The sequence below is a fragment of the Colletotrichum truncatum genome, assembly GCF_014235925.2.
Source record: "Colletotrichum truncatum strain CMES1059 chromosome Unknown Contig_0003, whole genome shotgun sequence".
Lineage (NCBI taxonomy): Eukaryota > Fungi > Ascomycota > Sordariomycetes > Glomerellales > Glomerellaceae > Colletotrichum > Colletotrichum truncatum.
The window spans coordinates 3,957,678-3,974,705 of NW_027222400.1; the positions used below are offsets into that span (position 1 = coordinate 3,957,678).

Consider the following 17,028-nt stretch of genomic DNA (forward strand, 5'->3'; position numbering starts at 1 on the left):
AGAGGAGGGGCTTTGGCTTTAGCTTTGCCGTGGTCTTTTTTATTTTTATTTGCCTTGCCTTGAGTGCCTCACTCCGCCTTGAAGGTGCACTTTCTTAGGTTGCTCCTTCCCGTTGTCTATTGTCTCCCGTCTTGTCTTGTTCTGTCTCGTCTCCGTCTTCTCCGTCTCTCAGGCTCCTGTCTAGCTCCTCCCCCCAAGGTTGCTGCCTCTTAACCTGCCTGCGACGACATACAAAACCAAGACGGTCTGCCCCCCTCTTTCCTTTGCCGTGCATTCCCTCCTACCTGCCGCCTCTGCTGCTCTTTTGACCAAACCCATCGTCATCTCACCGATTCACTCCGCCGCCCGTCAAGCAATTTGAAACCTTCTCCCTTTTACTCCTCATCCTTCTCCTCCTCTTCCTCTTCCTCCTCTTCTTCCTCGTCGACACTCGACCCTCGACCCTTGACCCTATCCCTTGCTCGGCGACATCGGCTTCACGACGTATGCGGCCTGGAAGAATCTCGTCCACTCCTCTCCTTCTGCCTGGTTAACAGCCTACACCGTCACACACCCCGCCCTCAATCAATATCATCGCCTACTTATATCTCTCGGCCTCGCGAGCCCCCCGCCTTTCGTTGCCCACGCACAATCCTCTTACACGCTCCTCCTTCATCCCTACTCTCCCACCGTCTGCGACACCATAGCGAGGAAGCAAACCAAGACACAGACCGCCTATTTTACTTATTACGAGGACGAGCCAGCAGTCTTCTCAGCATAAATTTCCACTACTTACACTCGGCTGTATCTTACCCGTTACGGCCATACGAGACGCCCGCATCCCGCTCTTTCGCGAACGGCACACCCCTCTCTGTCCTCTTTTTTTATTACTCGCTGAATGCGGCATGATCCAGGGACCCGTCTCCGTGTCTTAACCACTGCACCCTCTCACTCTGACTCTTACACCTCGACACTGTCTTTGCCTCGTCGGCACACCGAGTTTGGGTTGGATTGTTTTCAGGCAACGTCACTTTCGAAGGATCAGACACGCCGTAGAACCTCGATGGATAGGCGAGGAGACCGAAATCTGAGTTGTTCTTCGTATCTGATTATCGCCGACCGATAAAAGCAACGACGCTCGGTCGAGGCCCCTATTTCCCTCCAGCTTCGCCCACGTTTACGCACACGACAGCCCCTCTTTGGGTCAGTCCACGACGACTCCCCAACAGACCACCATCACCTCTGTCTCCACCGCTACCACCATTTTGCCTCAACCAACGGCATTTTGTACAACCTCCTCGCTCGTCCTAGTCGAAATTTAGGTGTTCGGGGATAACAAGAGAACGACGCTGTGCAGGTGCATGCAAACGGGGAAAGTCGACTGAAATAACGGGGGTGGGTGTTTGGAGACAAAACACCCGGCTTCTCCTACCACAGTAGATTTTGGGACAAGGCCGTTCAGCCGTTCTGCAACAGCGGCACGGCATTTGCACAATGGACGACTCTATGGACTACATCTATCACCATCCAGAGCAACACCCGAGCCACGGTCAGCTTCCCTACTCGCAACAACGGTCTAGATGCCCGTATTTCAACAGGACAGAGACTCAAGGGCATCCCGCAATTTCCCCGCATCGTTCGACGTCACATTACGACCCCGTGCACGCTTCAGCTAGTCACTGGCAATCGCAGGCGCAGATACAGCCACATCACTGGCAACCCCAAATGCTGGGACACCGAGGAACGTCTACACCATATCATCGGCCAGCCAACTCTGTCCCGGAACCTCCTTATTATAACCATGGCCCGGTGCCAAACTTTGGCCATGCACTGGCCGGCTACCAAGGTCCTTCCCATGATATTGGCGGTCTCCACGCAATCCATCCACCCTTTCCCATCCCACAACTTCCCCCGGTGAGATACGGAAACCCGACGCCTTTTCATGCAAACTCTTCCAACTCAAATCAGTCTGCAACGGCACCCCCAGAAAGCGCCTTTGGGCACCCTCCCGGGCCCCGTAGCAGTGGCCACTTTGACACACTTTCACCCTCGACAGCCGCAACGTCAACACAGCCTCCTTCTGTACAAGACTCTTCAGAAGCGAACATGGATAGCCAATCCAGCAATGAGTCTGCAGCTTCGGAATCTTCAACCAGCCAAACCCAGGCGCCTGCAAGCACCAATATCCAGTTCGGATCCTCGCCGCCGTCTTCTGCTCCCCAGCACAACAACCCTACCTTTGCACCTTCTTCATACCGGCCTAATCGGCCAGTACCTGGAGGTGAAATATTTGCGGCTACGCCAAATGGTTTGCCCTTGTCCGGTGTTGCACATGCTCGGTCAGAAGGTTCTTCGACCGGATCCTCAAGCTCATCAAACAACTCAGCTCCAGTCGCACCAGCTGCAGAACGCCGACGAGTCCCGACAACCGCACGACGCACCCTGTCGCGGAGACAGTCGCCGCCGTCAGATCGGGAGTATGATCATGAGGGGGAGATGCGGATGCTTGAGCATTTTATTGTCCACACGGGGAATCGATTGATGGGTCATGATATCGATGACAATCACATCCGGGCTGCTCAGTTCCTGCGTGGTTCTGTGTCCACTAAGATGGTCGCGTCCACATCAGCTATTCAGTCCCTGCAGAGCGTGGCAACTGCGGATCTTTCCGAAAGCGAAAGAAGTAAGTTTTGAAAAGTTTGGATGAGGAGAACGACGACTAACGAGTCCCAGCATGCGTAATCTGCTACAATGAGTTTGGCGTTGAGACACCTGAAGGGGTGAAGGAGGCACCTCTCCGACTGCCAAAGTGTAAGCACGTATTCGGCGACCACTGCATTAAGAAGTGGTTTGAGGAGTCGGACAGCTGCCCTTATTGCAGGAGTAAAGTGCCGTCGGAGCCCAGAATGACATCCACAAACAGCGCATTCAATAACTTGTTCCGCACTCGGGGTATTGTGAGGGAAAGAGATTCTACCCATGGACAGGATGAATCGAGTCGTAATTCCGCAGCAGCCTCCACTCATGGCGAACGCCGGTCGCCCCCAGCTGACAGCGGAGAGACTCGACGGAGGATTAGACCACGACATGGCAGCTTCCGGGGACCGGGCTCTCCACCCTTCAGTGGCGGCCGCCCAGGATCTTTTGGGGGCGCTTCTTCAGCTACTCATGAAAGAAGAGCACATGCCCTCGTCGCCGGTCGTACACATACATCAAATGCACCGAGCCGGATGACTAGCGGAGGCCCGCCACAGTTCCCTTTTCCTGTGGGAAACATTACCCATTATCACATTCCGAGCTTTGGGGTACCCTCCGAAACATCTCCTGCTGCTCAAGCAATGCCGCCTTATGTACCGCCGGTGCCCCATGGATTCCTCCAAGCAGGGCAAAATGCTCCGTTTTCTAACTTGAACCGCAACTCCCTGCCGGCCCCACCTCCTGGCAACTGGCATAGCGGAAGCCCCACGATGCCGGAGGACATGCATCGCCGCATGATGGTCGGTGACAACAATGCCGTGCCTCAGACTAATGGACCACCGCACTGGGGACCGCAGTAGTAGCACCATCACGAGCATTTCACAAAGCCTAACCAAAGCCGTTAACTTGCTGAAGATATGCAGCAGCCGCGATGGCTATGATGTCTGTTGGAGAGTGATTTGGTTTTTCTTTCTTTCTTCTTTCTTTATTAATTGTGCTTCGCGCAGGTTCGGTGTGAACTGGGTTGGATAGGATCAATCATGGCGTTTTTACTGGCGTTTAGGGGATTGGGAACCAGCATCACCATTCATAATGACATGACTCAGGAACTCGACGGTGTGAGGAGGATTTGGCGGTTAGAGGTCAAGAAGAGGCCTGAGAAAGGAAGCCACAACAATATTTGGCAATAAGGGACGGCTAGCGGGCATTCTGACTTGGCCGTACTATGCGGAGAGCATGCCAGCGTACCTACAGCGGGAAATGATACTGTAGGTTAACCCAATACATGAAAGTATCCCACTCGTACTAGAAGGAGCAAGCCTTTGCCTGTAGGCCAGTGTGTAGCCTTTGTGTTGATTGCCGTGAGAATTTCAATGTGCAGCAATCACAAGTGGCCCTTGTCGGGGCGGGCATGTGATGGAACATGTGACCATCGCTTGGTGCACCACTGCCAGCTCGTCGTTGTGGAAAGGTCATTGGATGGACACAACTACAGTTAACCCTCCCTCTGGCGGCACGTCAAGAGTTTGGGCGAAGAAGGCGGCTAGTAAGCCGGCAGGACGGGGTTTTGTCTAAACGGTGAAATGAGACTCCGACGGGACAGGGCCCTGTCGGGGTTTTGGTTGGCCCGGTGGTGGTAGGGTAGTGGTGGTGATGGATGTTGAGGAGTGGAAAATACAGTTGTCGAGAATAAGGCTGGTCGGATAGTAGCAGCAGACTTCTTTTTTTTTTTTTTTTTCCCTCCCGGACGCGGGGAGTGGCTGGTCTCTAGTCTTGTTTGTCTCTTTATTTATTTTTTTCATTTAAGTATCTGGGGTGCAGTGAGAGGAAATACTGGTCAACTATCTGCCCTGTCACTAAGGCTGTGAGGGAGGGATGGGACCTTTCCGTCTGTATTCCTCATAGGAGGTAGGTACGGTTGGTTTCACGCAACGTGGTTAGCATATGTATCCTCGGTCATGCGCCGAAAAGTATATTATTGCAAATCATCGAAAAGGTTGGAATATCAGACGGGGGGAGAGGAAGGGGTTGGGTGTTCCCCAAAAGATGGTTTTGATGGAAGTAAAATGGGAGGGAGAGAAGAGAGGGGTTAGAGAGAAAGGGAAGGGGGGAAGTCGGTAATTAGTGGATCTAGCTAGCTACGGGATTCGGCGTAAAATGAATGCAAACGGAGACGGGAGGCTTTGCTCCATTGCACGTTGATTCGGAAAGAAGAAGAAAAAAAAGAAAAAAAAATGCATCTATCCCGCTCTTGCTCTTCCTTTCCTTTCTTTGTTAGGTTCCATGTAGCCGAACGACGCATGGTGTTAAACGAGTGCGAAAGGCTCGGTTGACGAGCCGGCATAGTCTGGCCAATGATTTTGGAGCAGCATGAATATGGTGCTAAATCAGACACATACCTAGGTAGGCATCCAGTCAGAGTGAGCCGACAGTGACGGTGACTATGCCCTGGTCGTGTAGCCCCGGCCGTAGACAGCAGCAGGCATCTCGATCCCCGTAGAGGGACACAGAATTCCTACTCGGGTATTGGCGCCCACAGTTTGGTCGCACGTCAATCACCTTTGGACGCTGCTTTACATCCCAACGTAGGATATAGAGACTAGAATGGAGATTCCCGAGCGTTACTACGGCCGGTAGTGCTAGTCAGTTGCATTATGTTTTGGAGGGGAAAAGGGTAAAACAGGCAGTAGCACCACTGCTACTTTTGATTGCCTTGCTATAAAAGAAGACAAGTTTTTTTTTCCTTTATTTTTTGGTACCAGCCAACCAACCAGCCTCACGGACGGTCAGCAGAAACGAAGGTTGTTAGAGGATGCTCGGGCATGCTCTGCACCTTGCGCCGCGGTGAAATTGTAGGATTGTGTTGATAAAGGCGACGCAGCGTGGCTGTGCTGGATTTCCCCTCGGATTTTCCAACGCCTCTTGTTTCCCGTTTCTCTCTGTTGTTGTTAGGAAACGTTTCCCATTCTATGCATGAGTTTCTGGATGTGCTTTGGTCGTTTTCGTAACCTTGAATTAAATTGGGAACGTCTGGGTAGGACACTGGTGATGGGATTAATAGAATTCTCCAGTCGGCGTCTAAATGAGCAGCACGAATTTCCACCAGTACACGGATATTAAGGGTTTTCCCAGTAAGACGGGTTCGATTGTTTGTCACTTGTCTGTTGATCCCAGGCTGGCCACCTGCCAGGGAACATTTGTCGTCTGGGTGGTTCCTGTGCTCGTCTTGAAGCAAAGCACAGCTCACCAGATTGAAACGGGAAGCCTATGCGACTGGGCCAACCAATGACAGGGTCCAGTTGACATATGCAAACACTGAGATTGCTCGAGGGCACATGGCTCATGCAGTCTGGTGGTGTGTCGGCATGGCTAAAGACCGAATGGCTGACTGGCTCCTGAGTTGCTCGAGGTTGGGGTTGGGGGTTGGAATGTGCCCAGCGGACCGAGTGTGGCCCCTGCATCAACTGGAGGAGAATGGCCCGCCGTGCCCCGGTGGACGGTGCGTCGCTCGCTAGGGAGCCCCCGCCAGAGTATCTCACGTACAAAGAAAAAGAAGTCCGGTGGGAGGTTCGATCGGGCGAACAAATCGTCCCAGTCCCGGTCTTGCGGCACCTGGGATGGTGGGGGAGAGGGGGGGAAACTTCCACTGATATCCCAATCTTGTACTAGCTCCTACCAGGCTAGGCAAGACAGTTTTGTCGGCTTCTCTGAGGGGGCCACACTACTAGTACTACGTACTACCACAAGTAGCCCAAGGACCAGGGCCCTTCTTCCCAGGAAGTGGCCACGAAAGGTAAGGGAGGTCTACGTACGCCGGTCTCTTTTTTCATCATTTACTGATCATCCATTGAATCCCGTTCCCGCTCGCCCACTTGGTCTATATTAACTTGCGTTCGCTGCCGCTCTGCCGCCCCATGGACGAACGCCAAACTGCCCCCGACACTGCGTGATACGAAATACGAGATACAAGAATGAGCCGTATATGGCTGTGAAGTTCATCCGACAGATGCTCCATACTTGAAGATACGAGCAACACGGAACAACGCTTGATACAGCATATTTTTGTGTCTTTCAGAGAGACCCAGTATCGCCTTTTCTTCCAAAACTCGGTCCTGAATCGACTCGACCTCCACCATCCGGCCTGTCCCGTCTCGTCTTGTCTCATCCCATCTTTGTCTCCGTCGTCTCGCGTCCTCCCCTGGATCAACACCCACATTCCCTGCCTGAGCAAATACAGACAGAACCAACAAATAAAGAAGAGGGAAAAGAACGGCGCGTGCGTTGTTGAGCGGACGTTGCATGTGATGTCGATGCTTTGGTTCCGTGTTACAACCCCGTACGCATGAAACCATTCGACCAGCACCTGGTCCACGCGAGATCTACCTTGCCTTTCCCACCTCTCAAGTGAGCTTAAACCCAAGAGAGCTTGTTTTATTCAACCTTACATTGCCCAATCTACACCCTAGCCCAAGCTTTGTCCAACCTTCTTTTTTCCCCTTCCAACCAGCGGGAGGTTAGCTTTGTTGTGACTTTTTTCCCACCGGCCAACAAGCCAATATCTCCCGTGTAAGAAAGCTCTTGAAGAGTTTTTTTTTAGCGGCTCAAGGAGAGATCTTACTGTCTGATACACTCTTTTCGTCGTCTCCTGTCGCCGCTGTTACTTTGAATCGCATTAACGCCGTGTTTACGACGAGAACCGATCAGTAGCGCCATGGCGGTTCCCTGGCGTGGAGTGTCTGTTAGCTCGGCAGTGATTGCCGTGCTACTGGCGTTGCGCCAACCAGTGTTTTCGAGATGTCACCTCCTGGGCGTTTTCGCAGGGGCCTGGATATTGCAGATGCTTGGCTGGGCGGTCTTTGTCGTCTTTCTGTACCCTCAATACTTCTCCAACCTTCGCTCGCTGCCTGGACCTAAGAACGACCACTGGTTAATGGGACAGTATCCCAGGATAATACGCGAGCCGACTGGCGTCCCCATGATTGAGTGGTGAGTTGCAATCCTGTTTACATTGCAAGACTTGCGTTGCAACCATATCCCCTTTCATATATGGCAAGGGGAAAACTAACGATGCCCGCTAGGATTAATACCATTCCTCATGAGGGCATCATTCGTTATCGTGGTCTGCTGAACCAAGAGCGTCTTCTTATCACCTCCCCGAAAGCGCTGGCTGAGGTGTTGGTCACTCATAACTACGATTTCCACAAGCCCACTGCCGTGCGGTCTTCGATTGGCCGCATCCTCGGGATTGGCGTCCTCCTAGCTGAAGGCGACAACCACAAGATCCAGCGTAAGAACTTAATGCCGGCATTCGCATTTCGTCATGTGAAGGATCTGTATCCGCTGTTCTGGAGCAAGGCGTGTGAGGGCGTAGATGCCATCACCGACGCCGTTATGGCCGAGGCGGCCAAGTCGGCAGCCGACGGAACCACTGACCCCGAGAAGGCGGCTCTGGGGCCGAAGACCGCAGTGCTCGAGATTGGCAACTGGGCGTCGCGAACCACCCTCGACATTATCGGTATGGCTGGTATGGGTCGCGATTTTGGTGCCATTCGCGACCCTACGAATCCCCTGAACCAGACATACCAGCACGTATTTAAGCCGAGTCGCCAGGCTCAGGTTCTTGCCGTCTTGGGCTTGCTTCTTCCTGGGCCTCTCGTTCACGCCCTTCCCTTCCAGCGAAACGGCGACATCGCGAAGGCCGCCCAAACTATCCGCGCCACTTGTCGAGAACTCATCCGAGAGAAGAAAGAGAAGCTCGAGCGCAAGCAGCTTACCGACATTGACATACTCTCCGTGGCCCTCGAGTCCGGTGGTTTCACCGAGGATAACCTTGTCGACCAGATGATGACCTTCCTCGCGGCGGGTCACGAAACCACGGCCTCGGCCATGATGTGGGCCATCTACTGCCTCTCCTTGCACCCCGAAGTCCAATCCCGTCTTCGACTCGAGATCCGCGAGCGGCTCCCCATTCCTGGTACACCTGGCGACATCACAGCCCTCGACATTGACCACATGCCCTACCTCAACGCCGTCTGCAACGAGGTCCTACGCTACTACTCACCGGTGCCCATGACCCTCCGTGAGGCCGCCGTCGACACTGTAATCGACGGTACCAAAGTCCCCAAGGGCACTCGCATTATGCTCTGCCCGTGGGCCACTAACAAGGACACGGCGCTGTGGGGCTCCGACGCCGGCCGCTTTGATCCCGACAGATGGATGCCCCGCGACGGTGCCGACGCCGAGAGTAAGAAGGCCGCGGCCAGTGGCGGCGCCACGAGCAACTACGCCTTTATGACCTTTTTGCACGGGCCGCGCAGCTGCATCGGACAGGGCTTTGCCAAGGCCGAGTTTGCGTGCATTTTGGCTTCATGGATTGGGCGTTTTGAATTCAGTCTGAAGAACAAGGAGGAGTACGACGAGAAGAACATGACCATCAAGGGCGGCGTCACAGCACGCCCCGCCAAGGGCTTACATGTGTACGTCAAGATAGTTGACGGTTGGTAATGGTATTTCTACTGTGAGGTGGTGTGGGTAAAATGGGGGAAAGATATTTGAAAGACAGGGAAAGACATGATCTGTTGTAATTTAATGATATGATGCATGAACTAGGCTGGGATCCTGGTATTGAAACGCAACTACGTCAAAGGGATGTTCGCGGCCTCGTTTGGCTGACTTCGAGGTGGCGTCGGATTTTTGACAGATAGACATGAGTGTGGGTTCTCACGGTTCTGTACACACCACGTGAACGAATATTTATTTGCTTCGAGCTTGGATTGCGTAGGGGAGGGCTGTTTTGCATGTGACTTGGAACTATAATGAGGTTACGTTTCCCGGAAAATTAGCCACCAACGACACTAGCCTCATATCTGTCCGGCAGCCGAAGGTGGCATGCTACAATGTTTGATCCTCAAGACGGCTGTAACGTCGGAAATGGGGGCTGGATACCTGGGTTTTCTTGGCCCCGATGATGGCAGCAAAGAGTACGAAGTGATGATATTTTGAGATTTGAGGTTTCGTGTCAATCGAAGTAATACAGTTAACATCAAGGTTCGGCATCTCAGTCTTCTCCACAGGGGAGAGTGTTACTGAGTCAAACCATCCCCCCTCCCAGCGATAAAGATGTTCGTCGAAATCTCCGGCGACGTTGAAAATTCCCTTGGGCATTATCCCGATTTAAGGCTCCAGTTTGCGAGTGCTAGAGACCCTCAAGAATATCTCTGGCTTCTTCATGAAGAAGTCGCTGTATGCAAGCCCAACACGGTCGATGCCCGTAGGTCGATGCCCGTAGGTCGATGCCCGAAGGTCGATGTCATACAGGAAATTAGGCTGGCACTTTAGAGGCCATCTCCCTTGGCTATAGAGGGACTTTAACATCTCCCTTCAACTCGTCATGGACGTCTTGATGTTGAACCACTTGGCAAATGATTTGTGATTGATGCCCCGGGTCGCCGCTGCCCGCTAGTTTAAGATACGCAACCTCACTGGCAGAGTGAGCATGACAATGAAATATGGCTCTACTTCATCAGTTGACGTATCTGGCCAGATGCTGCCCATGATAAGGCGAGCATGGCATGCCCCGGCATAGCGGCTCTGTGCTCTCCAGTTAGACAACTTCGGGTGAGGTTGCAAATTCAGGACGGTTTACCAATGGTTGCAAAGTTACACTTAACCTATGGAGAAGTCATTGCTTCGTTTTTGACGAACGGATTCTAAGTGTCCCTCTGCCCATTCTTTGCATCGTTTTATCTTCGACAAAAGGACTACTTCATGGAGGTTTAGTAATACACAAGTTGCTCAAAAACCTCAACGCCTCTAGATTCGTTTCTTTCATTATGACTGAGAACTACTGTGCTGGTTTACATAGTTCTAAGTGTCACTAATCTCTTAATCTCGCCCCAAGTAACAGTTGCTTATCACCACAGGTTTCATGCAGCCTTGAAGACCTAACACGTCTGACGCATCGAAGTTGTCATCCCAAGGCAATGTTCACATTCACTCGGTGACAGTTTCCACAAGGGAGAGTAATCAATGTGGTTGTGCGTGAATCACCAGAAAAAGCATCTCACTGAATCAATCCCCTGCGTCTTTGATGCACAAAAAGCTGAAATCCATACGTGTGAAGCTACCGTTAAAGTCAAACATATCGTCAACCCTCAACCCCTTTACTCGTGAGTCTCAGTAACGACATTAACTACTCACATACGCCTTTAAACAATCTTTCTCTACCTAGTTGTTTGTGTATCAAAACAAATTTGTTTCTCTCCTTCCTTCCAAGTTCCGTTTCCCTGAATCACCCTAAAACTTGGCTGTGTTGCCCTCCGTTGCCCCAACATCACCACACAACCAACATCATCATACACATGGTCACTTATAACGAAGCGTTGCTTTCGATGCTTGCCTCTGAAGCCGTTAACCCGTATATTCAAGGTGCCACCGTGGACGAGGTTGACCAGCCTGTTCGTTCTAAGTTTTCCAACGCCGCGGGCAATTTCAGGGACGAATCCAAGTCCTGGAAGAAACGCGCCGAGATGTCTGCTTGGCCGGCAGATCACCGAACTGAGAAGGACTCTGGGATTCGGCTCCGCGACTCGGTAGATGGTGGCTGTCCAGGCACTCCTGTTGCTCAGACACGGCCTAAAATGACAGCCAGCTTCGATCAATACCTGGTATGTATCTATCGGTTTTCAGCCACATCTATGAAGGCTAACGCTATAACTGGTTTCACAGCGCTCTAGTCGTTCGTATTACGCGTCCACAGATGATTTGGGTCTTGACTCTTCCCCGGGTTCTCCGTTCCAAATCCCCGGTCAAGGTCGTATCATTGCTGCCGCCCAAGTATACGCCGCCTCCAAGGACGACGGTCAGAATCACGTATGTAGCTTTGCCGCCTCGCACTAAACATTCACAACCGGAAGTTCTAACTAACTCCCTCTTCACAGAATCCTAGCTACAGCCATCATATGTATCTGGGTGCCAGCGGCGCTAGAGCTGCGGTCACATCTCAAGAGCCCATTCCTGCTCAACTTCATGCTCAAGCTCACATCGAGAATCACCAGAACCAGGTAAGATGAACCACATTACAGCCAATACTACATCATCATCAATATATTGAAACAACTAACAGTCGTCTCAGACGTCGAATAGCTATGGCTACATATATAACTCGTCTTTAGTCCAGCCCGATGCTCACACGGTTATGGCGCCTCATGATCATACGACCTCGCGAACCTATGTCTCTCCCTACGGCCAGAGTCGCATGAAAGATCAGGCTTCTCACGATGAAGAGCATCAAAAGGTGGAAAAGGTTTTTTATCGTTCTGGCATCCGACTCGACCCAGAGACAATATCGGCGGCGAAGCCCCGTACTCCTTTGCCTAACGCACAACCACATCGATCGTGGAGGCCGGCTCCGAAGAATACGACCAAGTGCGACGTCTGCAACAGTCGTGCAATGGGTAAAACAGTCCATCAACGCTGCCAAAAATGTTCTGTGGTCATCTGTCGAAACTGTGTTGAAGAGGGCATGATCACCCGCTTTGGCAATCATGCCCAGATGGACGTCTCCCAGTTCAACTGGGGGAAGATGCCTCTCCTGAGCCGAGCCCGCATCAACAAGTCGAATGCGAAGGCGGCTGCACACACCGGTCCTGCCGTCCCCACTGAGTACACCGAGCAGCCCGCCGTTCGCGCTCCCGTCCTCTCACGTCCTCAGGGCCGTACCAAGAGTCCAAAGAACACACCCGAAGCCAATAGACGCCAGTCGAAGCAGCAATACCGGCACCTCCTATCCAAGGTGAATTCGAACAATTTCACTTTTCCCAGACCCGCACTAATTCTTTTTCCCCCTTCTCAGGCTACCCTCACCAACAACACCACAAACCCTATTCTTCGCAGCACTCCTCATAAATCATTATACACGCACACTCATACAATTTTCGGCTCCGACAACGACAAGTGGGAGACTGAAAAGATCTCCTCGGCGTCCGATTCTAATCGCGAGGACGGCGACTATAAGCCCCCTGGTCAGATTACACGTAGCCGCAAGCATTCGGCCCAGATGGCTTCCTCCTCCGCCTCGGATGACAAAGTCTCCATTCCTCTGGTAGGACTTGCCAACTCACGCCCTGTTCGCGCCGCGGCCATTGACACTTACGAGAAAATGTGCAAGCAGTCCGGAGAACGCCAGGGCCGTCATAGACAGCTCGACGCCGTCAATGAAGGGGACGGGAACATGGAGCTCGACCATCAGGTCAATACCAGCCCCTTTGGCAAACGTCTTTTATAACTCAAAGAAACCCACTCACACTGCTCTCAGGTTGACGACAACGCCCAGATGGGTCGCGTCTACCATCATGGGGTTCAGTATCTCCCCGGCGACAACTTTGTCGAGCAGTATGAGGACGGCCATAGCCCCTCTCAGACCGCCCAGCACCAGCATGGCTTAACAACCCCTGACTCCAGCGACATCTCTTCACCTCCGTTGATTCACTTTGCAAACTCAAATACCCGTGCGTCAAGACCTTTTAGCTTCTCCGCCGCTCTCGCGTTGGACGCTCTCCTCGACGACGCTATGTCTCGCTCAATTCCCGCAGAAAATGGAAGTGGCAAAGCTTATGAGATGGCAATGCTTAAGTTCCAGAAAGCTGTTTCGGAACTTACTGCGCAGGTTACGAACCATATCAATGACAATGGCAAGCGCGCTGATTCCAAGGAACTTACTCTTATCAATGTGGTTCACAACTTCTGGTTCACCAACAGTGAAGCCCGCTCTTTTCGACGTATCGACGAGGTGGATGCCATTCATTTCTTACGCTGTCATGTCGATGTCGCTACGCGAAAGCTCGGTATCGAGGGTGACCCGGCGATGAAGCAGTGGCTCGATGCTACCGAGAGAGAGATTCAGGAAAAGTCAGATACATTTGTTCCTCGCGTCATGCAGGTTCAGGTAAATCTTCCATGTTCTTGCCCATTTAGCATCGTGAACGTTACCTCAAGTCTAACATCGCGCAGGAAGGCACCTCCGCTGTCGCTTATGGCAACCTCAGCTACTTAGTCACTGAGCCAGATGTTCAGGCAGCCAACTCTCTTCTCGCGATTAGAGTCTCTGACGAATGAAGATGCTGGTATTTCACTGTTGCCAACTCGCAAGGATGCAAACTATTATTGCTTTCATGTCGGATTACTACGACCTTTCTGGCTTGATTTTAGGGACACACTTTCCCTATTCTCTTTCCTTTAGTTTTGTTTTCGGTCACGGACGATCCAGGTTGGCTGTAATAAGAGGTTTACAGCCGCAAGTTTTCGCTTTTTTTCTACTGGTGGATTCCGGCATTGGACGATTGAGAGTGAGAGAGTGTGTGTGTGTGGCAGAGGATTGGAAACGCTGAGACCCGGATACTTGGCTTGAGATACCCCTCTTCTTTCTGTACCGTAGGCTAGGTAAAACACAGTTTTCAGAATCGATACAGACATCGATTATACTACGGCGTGGGCCTTCTGCATGGATGTCGAACCAATTTCCGTCAAAAACGTCTGGAAGGCGGTGGCTGATGCACCTTTTTCACGTCCAACCCGAAGCGTCCTTATTTGTCAAGGAAACAACGCAGCCCGTGTTCATCGTAAGCAAGGGTCATGTGACAGGATGATGAGTAAGTCGATAGCAGACGGAAGGAGGCTATGCCAGGGGTGAGTGAAGTAGTATGTCGCTGAATCAGGATCGGAGGATTCCTGAGAATACACACAAAGGACGTGACGATATTCCTAATCAATATTGCTCACTTTGTTGATCTTTTCATGTGCCACTTCCCTCTTACTCACTGATGCTTTGGGGTCATGGACGTCGCCTGTGGTAATAGCAACTGCCTAGTCAAATGGGAAAAGGGGTGTGAGAAGGACAAGAGGGTAGGGGCCAGTCACCCAACAAGCCAAGGTCATCTCCATTTCGTTAGACTCACAAGCCGTCAATAAGGCCCTTCAGATTCAATAAATACAAGTGCCTCGACTTTCCCACATTTATCGAATCATCAGAACCTACTTGTCAATACTCCAGACAACCTCCCACCTTTTGCCATTACCAAACGTTCAGCAACCTAGAACCACCGATCATGGGCTGCCTTGTACAGTTGTTCAGCATGGCCAATACGCAGAAAGACTTGCTTGAGAAAAGGCTGCAAGATTTATTTCCTGATGAAACCATCAGCCTCTACCACGTAAGTCCGATACATCAGCTTTTCTCGAAGCATGACATTGACGTGTGATACAGTTCGATGGAACCGGTTATTAGAGCTACCGCCTTCCTCGCCATCTCACGCAGAACGAACTGAACGGTTTGCAGATCGACTGCGTGCTGACAAATCTCCAGACTGAGAAGGTAGAAAATAAAGATCAAGGCGAAGCGGACAAGAATAACGGAGGAGAACCGACTTCAGAGCATGTCGAAACTGATAAGGAGATTGGGAATGAGTATATGAGAGGTCTAGAAAACTGAGAAAATGCATTACTTCGTCGCAACATGAAATCATGAAGGTGGCTCACGCCAATGCTCTAATAGCCAAAACCGCTCTCCCACCAATGCTCTCCGATATGCCAATGCCCAATCGCCTCCATGTCAGGCTTCCACCACGACGTCTCTCCATGGCCAAAACCCAGCGCTCGCACCACAGACAAAGGGACCGGCTCCACCAACCACAGACCGGTCTCGGCGAAGTCATCCGCCAAGGGCTTGACTGTAATTTGCAGCCACACAAGGACGAACAACAGGTTGCCCAGCCTCCTCGCCGCACGAGGCATCTTCGTGATCTGAGGCTTCAAGGCCGCGCAGAAGATCTGCTGAAGAAGCACGCCGACACCGGACGCCCAAAAGAAGAAGCAGGGCTTCAGCCAGTTTGTGTCGGGGATTGCGGTTACGCTGCCGGCGCCGTGGAGCAGGCCGGACAGCCAAAAGGCGATGAAGACGACGATCAGCTTCGTGCTCTTGGTTCCCTTTTTCAGATATCCGTGTTTCACAAGCCAGTTTCCCGGGGCAGAGAAGGCGTGGCGGAACGTTTGGTGCCACCATGCTCCCCAGAATCCGGCCAAACCTCTATCCATGATCTGAGAGAAGGAGCCGAACACGGAGGAGTACTGCCAGAGCTCGCCGCGGAGAGGGAAGGCTTTGCTCAATACGAAGTACTGGAATAGATCGTGGAGAGAGAAGATCATGACAAGCGCGGCGTAGATGGTGCAGATGATGCCGGCGTGTCGGTAAACAGACAAGAGCCAACCTGGCGTGGACGCGAGAGAAGGTGGAAGAGGGAACGGGGTGCTCCCAAAGATGAAGTACGGATCCTCTGTGCTCTTGACCTTGAAGACGTCAAGAATCATGTAGCTTGTTATGAAAGGTATAATCTTTCTCAGCAAGAAGTCGCGCTCGTCTTTGTAGGTCTGACACCCCACGAATGTCTCGAGCGGGATCGTGTCCATCTTGACCAGTTCTTCGGTGTGCGGATGCTCAGGGGGAGCAGGGCTTGGTACAGATGAGACGGCCCAAGACCAACCTATGTCGTACGTTAACATCAAGAATCAAGCATGGCAAAAAATTAGACAACACTTACCGACTCCCCTGAAGTTTGTGTACAAGTCAAGCACCCAACCCAGACGCTGCAAGAAAGTACCATTCCCTGGGTAGGACTGCCAGTAATATTCGAACTCGTCAACGTTAACATCAGGAGCTGTGATCTGGTTGCGACGTTTCTTGCTGCCGGCTCGTTTGCGGAGACCGCTTTGAGAGTTTGAGCGGGTGACGGGGGAGCTGGCTCTGCTGGAACTCTTTGGCGACAGAGTTTTGGACCTCTTCCTCCGCGCCACTCTCTCGAACTCAAACTGAGGTGCCGTAAAGATGAAGGTGTTTATGTTGCTCAGGATTCCCCAAAATGCTGACAGCCCGCTCGTGTAGCCCATGGACATGTTGGTGCTGGAAGTTTCTCGCATAATCTTGATGTTGAAGGCGATGATGAAGGCGAGCACGAGCCACCTCGCAGCATATACCCAGGGTCGTTTTCTGTGCGGAATGGTCATGTACAGGATAGGCAGTATGAAGGATCCAAAGATGCCGTAAGGTAGGACAAAAGGCTTTGCCTCCCCGGCGGCGACGCGGGCCTTGAAGATGGCGCGGTAGCTATCTCGAACAACGGCAGCGATGAATGGGGGGCTTGCGTTGGCGAGATCTGCGGCTGGCCTCGTGAAGTTGGCGTAAATTGGCGCGGTCATGTTGGGTATACCCAAAGTTGTGACAATGTCGGCTGCCATATTGATTGAGGCTGTTCTTGTTCAACTGTGGAGGGGGGTGTGATGCATCCCAGAGCAAGCTGGAAC

General features: G+C 52.0%; 4 protein-coding genes across 4 annotated transcripts; 3 read left to right on the forward strand and 1 right to left on the reverse strand.

Moving 5' to 3' along the window:
* Window positions 1–1,473: 1,473 nt before the first annotated feature.
* Window positions 1,474–3,536, forward strand: CTRU02_205973 (c3h4 type zinc finger protein; the record flags this gene model as incomplete). Its single annotated transcript, XM_036723049.1, has 2 exons — window positions 1,474–2,662; window positions 2,713–3,536. The coding sequence occupies 2 exons, from the start codon at window positions 1,474–1,476 to the stop codon at window positions 3,534–3,536; spliced, it is 2,013 nt and encodes a 670-aa protein (XP_036585347.1).
* Window positions 3,537–7,387: 3,851 nt separating this feature from the next.
* CTRU02_205974 (cytochrome P450) lies at window positions 7,388–9,180 on the forward strand (the record flags this gene model as incomplete). The annotated part of the gene is made up of 2 exons (XM_036723050.1): window positions 7,388–7,662; window positions 7,755–9,180. The coding sequence occupies 2 exons, from the start codon at window positions 7,388–7,390 to the stop codon at window positions 9,178–9,180; spliced, it is 1,701 nt and encodes a 566-aa protein (XP_036585348.1).
* A 4,607-nt stretch (window positions 9,181–13,787) lies between these two features.
* CTRU02_205975 (uncharacterized protein) lies at window positions 13,788–14,063 on the forward strand (the record flags this gene model as incomplete). Its single annotated transcript, XM_036723051.1, has 1 exon — window positions 13,788–14,063. One exon carries the CDS (start codon window positions 13,788–13,790, stop codon window positions 14,061–14,063), a length of 276 nt encoding a protein of 91 aa, XP_036585349.1.
* A 1,156-nt stretch (window positions 14,064–15,219) lies between these two features.
* Window positions 15,220–16,962, reverse strand: CTRU02_205976 (uncharacterized protein; the record flags this gene model as incomplete). Its single annotated transcript, XM_036723052.1, has 2 exons — window positions 15,220–16,211; window positions 16,269–16,962. 2 exons carry the CDS (start codon window positions 16,960–16,962, stop codon window positions 15,220–15,222), a joined length of 1,686 nt encoding a protein of 561 aa, XP_036585350.1.
* Between the last annotated feature and the right edge of the window lie 66 nt (window positions 16,963–17,028).